This window comes from Echeneis naucrates, chromosome 10 (genome assembly GCF_900963305.1).
Source record: "Echeneis naucrates chromosome 10, fEcheNa1.1, whole genome shotgun sequence".
NCBI classification, from domain to species: domain Eukaryota; kingdom Metazoa; phylum Chordata; class Actinopteri; order Carangiformes; family Echeneidae; genus Echeneis; species Echeneis naucrates.
This window is the reverse complement of record NC_042520.1, coordinates 9,219,883-9,223,995: the sequence shown is the minus strand read 5'-3', so window position 1 is coordinate 9,223,995 and position 4,113 is coordinate 9,219,883. Positions and strand designations below refer to the sequence as shown.

Genomic DNA, 4,113 nt, shown 5'->3' with positions numbered 1-4,113 from the left:
CCACTGTGTGTATTGTTTTTTGAAAGGTTGTTCTATGCAATTATTGTTGTTGCAAGTATTGTAATGCTTTTTTTTTCTAGATATTCTGTACTTTATGTTTGGTATGGTCATTCTTTTATTAAAAGTTTAATATAACAAGAGTTAACTTTCAGACATGAATTTCACAAAGCAACGCGCATGTTGACCTCGTGGCATAAACTCTTATCGTTCATTCATGCTGGAAAATCCACCAAGTTAGGCTTTTCCATGCAGCATTCAGCACATGTATGTTTAGGGAATTTATAGGTTGTTCAGAAACCCTTTACAGGATGGAAGGAGTGACTAGAATAGACATCCTGTGTGTGCGTGCGCGCCTCTGCATCTGAACACACCTTCATAGATATTCAACTTTTCCATGCTGTTGTACTCATGAAACACTGCTAGCTTTTGCTATGTCTCTGTTGCTAACCCCAAATCTGCAATCCACTGCACTTTTTAACTCTTACTGGGGTTGTGGGAGTATTGATATTTTCATATTGCTCATTCTGTATTTTTAAATCACATTAGTCACCAAGCAAGTTACTTCAGTCATACCTGCAAGACAAACTGTAGCCAGAGTACAATGAAAGCCAGGTAGTTACTGTAGCATTCCTGTTTAACCCCTTCATTTATATAAATTCAGGATAATTCACATGAATAAGTACATTTTGACCCATTGTGGAGTTTTGCAGACTTTTAGACAGCCATTGGTCTAAATTTAATTACAATAACAGTATCAAATTCAAATGGTGAACAAGAGTCTTGCTTTAGTTGTGTAACATACCACTATAAATCTTGTGGTGAGGTACTCCACTGATACATGTCAGTGAAAAAGCATAACTGAAAACTTGAAGTTCATTGTAATGGATTCTAGGGTTAGCTTCAGTATTTTGGTAAATAATTATGACTCATATAGCACATTAATAGAAACCATCTGCTCCCTGGAGAGAAAGTAACGAGCTGTTAAGTGTGCAGTAAGTCTCCAGATGAACCAGAAAGTTGAGGCTGGAGGTGATCGGTCTTCTGCTTGTTCTCTGAACACACCAAGCTGTTTGTGTATATTCTCTTTATAAAGGATTGAAATAGCTGTATGTATTTACAATTCATAATCGGTAACCTACATCTTTTGTGCTCCTGCTTGTTTTGGCTGAACATTGTGAGAAAACGCATATGTGCTCTGTGGTTTCTGGGTCCTAGAAACACCATAATGAAACAGGTTGAGTCTGAGTTTTGGTTTTTACGGTGAATGCAATTAGACTAAGTCTAATTTCTGAGAAACAAGTGGACACTTTGATGTTCAGTCAATATTACTCTGTTGTTAATAACGATCTGAATTTTTTTTTACTTCCATAAATTCACATGGTTCCTATTTCTGGCCCTGGATCATCAAGAATAAGTGATCCTTATTTAGGAGTGACACAACTGTTTCTAATGTGTAAATGATACAAGAGGCACATGCAAGACAAACTGATGTGACAAGAAGAAATATTTTAGATTAAATATATAATAAATACAATCATTGGCATCATTACATGGGAATACAAAATAACACAAAATTCATTGGAAATTTAATAAATTATAGTTTTAGAATGTGGTCTTTGTCTCTCAACTCCACAAAAAAATTTCAGTCCAGCATATTTAACAGTGTTCTCAGCAGATTTATATCCGGGTCCATCCAATTACTCATTTTCCACTCAACAGCTCAGGTCCATGTGAACTTCTGTATGGATGCCCAAGTCCTACAGTTTGTACATCCCAAAGCTGGTGGCTCTGTCACCGTAGTCCACCAGTGAAAGCTTTTGTACCCAGACACTGAGCTGGTCACCTTTCTCCAGTTTGACCACCTTCCCATTTGTGGCAGTGCACAGTTGAGGCGAAGCTATTTTCTCATTGGAGCGCAGCAGGCTGCAGAAGGCCTGCATCACAATTTCGTTTTCTCCTTTTCCATGTTTTTTCAGCAAGACCCTGCTGGCCAGTGGGGGCCCTGAGTCACTCTTGGAGAAGGTCACTGTGGAGTAGATGTAGTATTCACCACTCTGCAGGACAGTCAGCCAGCTTTTTTCATAGTAGTTGATGTTGTGACGAATTGAATGGTCCATGTCCCAAATCAGAAAACCATCTGCAGACACAGGAAGTTGAAACTGTTTTACTGACACTACTTCACTGCTATTAATAGACCTTAACTTCTAAACTGATTTTTGGCTGCTTTCAAGTGAATTTTTCAAAATGACAAAATGCGTCATTTTCTTTCTTACCTGCAGATTTCTCTGCTGTTTGCCTGTCAACAAACATGTCTGCTAAGGCTTTGTTGGCAGCTTTTTGTTCAACTGGTGAGGAGAATCCCACTGCAGAAATGAACAAAGCTCAGGTCAGACACATTTTAAAGACAAGATCCTTGTAACCAAAGTAGCCCTATAATGCCTGACCAGGGAAATAATGGACAGAAAACTCTATTTTTTTTTTTTTTTTTTAATCTGAAGTCTTATTATTTGGCCCTTAAACAGAATGCATAAAAATAAGCATAATTGCCTTTTTGTTTATATCGTATTTGTCTGTATCTTTATATCTGCATCTTTTTTTCCATATCTCTTTGTCTTTTATTTTGCCCAGGGGATGGTCTCATAAATGTATGTATCAAATACGATTTGCATGGCATTATAAGGTTAATTCATGAAATTCTTTTCAGGAAAAAGAAATGAAAGAAATGAATATACCTTGTCGTTCAGTTGAGGGTGTTCTTTCCTGTGAGGATGAATAAAAGTGTATCAGTACAAAATGCTTAATATTTTATACCACATAATATTGTCATCAGTATTCATAATAAGCTTGCTTTCTTTCTTCACAATGTGCTAGCATTTTTGTTTGTTGTTTGCGGTTTTTTTTTTTTCACAAAATCCTGTGCTGTCACCTAACCTGCTTACTCAAGAGAATTTCCTGTTCTACAAATATGTGAATTTAGACCAATCTGAGAAACCATGTGCACTGAAGACAGTTGCTTCATGCTTTAAATTAAAACCATGAACAACTGAAAGATCTCTTTAGCAAAAATTTTTTTCTTTTTTTGTCTTTAATTATAAAGTATAATTTTTTTTGTGAAATAGCAGATACTTTTTTTTTTTTTAAGCTTTCACCTTTATAAAGCCTTAAATTATTTACATTTTCATTATTTACAATATCCTGGTAAATTAATTCATAATTACAAATAATTAAAGTTTAACAGCTTACTGTAAAATCCTCATCAATAATATTTATTTTAATAAATTTTTTTTTTTACCCCTTTCTCATTGTAGTACAGATAGACGAATCCTCCAACAGACAGCACTAACTGTAGCACCACCACCCCAACCAAGAACCTGATGAGAGGCTTGCTGTGGCCTGATGATGGAAGCGGAGTTGGGATGAGGACCGGAGTGGACCTGTTGAGGCGCGGCGGCACCGGCGGCGGGGCCAGGCTGGTGTGGTAGGTGTTAATCATGGCAGAGAGAAGAGGTGAGGTCTAGAGCGCCCTGGTTTCTGTGACATCCCATGCACTTCTGAATTGCTGCTCTCTCAAGCAACTGGTTTTACTCTTGCTACTTCCTGAAACTGAAGGCTTCAAAGCAAATTTTCAAGATGTGTGACCTTTGGTGAGTACATGTATGCAGGCAAAACACATTGCAGCATTTTTCCCCTTCATTTCGTCAACATTTGTGTCCCTTAATTCCTCACATGTTGTGTGGTGTTGAATTAATCAGTGTTTCTGTGGCAACACTCCTGTTTTTGGCAAATAAAAACCAAATGTCTATGAAGCAGTGGCCACAAAACGACATCACAGTGCACGACCAAGAAAGTAGCCAAAGAGGCTTTTATCAAATTTAAACTGGATATTAGTGATTATGAGATGCTGAAAGTTAAGTGATGACACTGAGCTCGTCACATGTGGCTCTCAGTGTCCTCCACTTCACAGCTGAGCAGACAGATATTACGACACAGCTTTCCACACACTTTAATCTCATCATAAATATAGCCAAGGAGGCTTTTCATCCAATTTTCTGACTATCAGTTGGAATGTTTGGCGATTTACATTGATTATTATCTTGACAAGGACAGGGCGTT

At 37.4% G+C, this 4,113-nt stretch overlaps 1 protein-coding gene across 1 annotated transcript; it reads right to left on the bottom strand.

Moving 5' to 3' along the window:
- Positions 1 to 1,489: 1,489 nt before the first annotated feature.
- cd40lg (CD40 ligand) lies at positions 1,490 to 3,538 on the bottom strand. Its single transcript, XM_029512800.1, has 4 exons — positions 3,293 to 3,538; positions 2,733 to 2,760; positions 2,274 to 2,363; positions 1,490 to 2,137 (listed from the first exon to the last, which is right to left on the bottom strand). Exons 1-4 carry the CDS (start codon positions 3,491 to 3,493, stop codon positions 1,758 to 1,760), a joined length of 699 nt encoding a protein of 232 aa, XP_029368660.1. The 5' UTR covers positions 3,494 to 3,538; the 3' UTR covers positions 1,490 to 1,757.
- Positions 3,539 to 4,113: the final 575 nt, after the last annotated feature.

What these genes read in the sequence shown, in the direction of transcription:
- cd40lg (XM_029512800.1), bottom strand. Translation starts at nt 3,493, where the DNA reads ATGATTAACACCTACCACACCAGCCTGGCCCCGCCGCCGGTGCCGCCG. An exon ending in TGTACTACAATGAGAAAGGG is followed by an intron (nt 2,761 to 3,292) that starts GTAAAAAAAAAA and finishes TCATCCTCACAG; the next exon opens with GAAAGAACACCCTCAACTGA. An exon ending in ACCCTCAACTGAACGACAAG is followed by an intron (nt 2,364 to 2,732) that starts GTATATTCATTT and finishes TCATTTCTGCAG; the next exon opens with TGGGATTCTCCTCACCAGTT.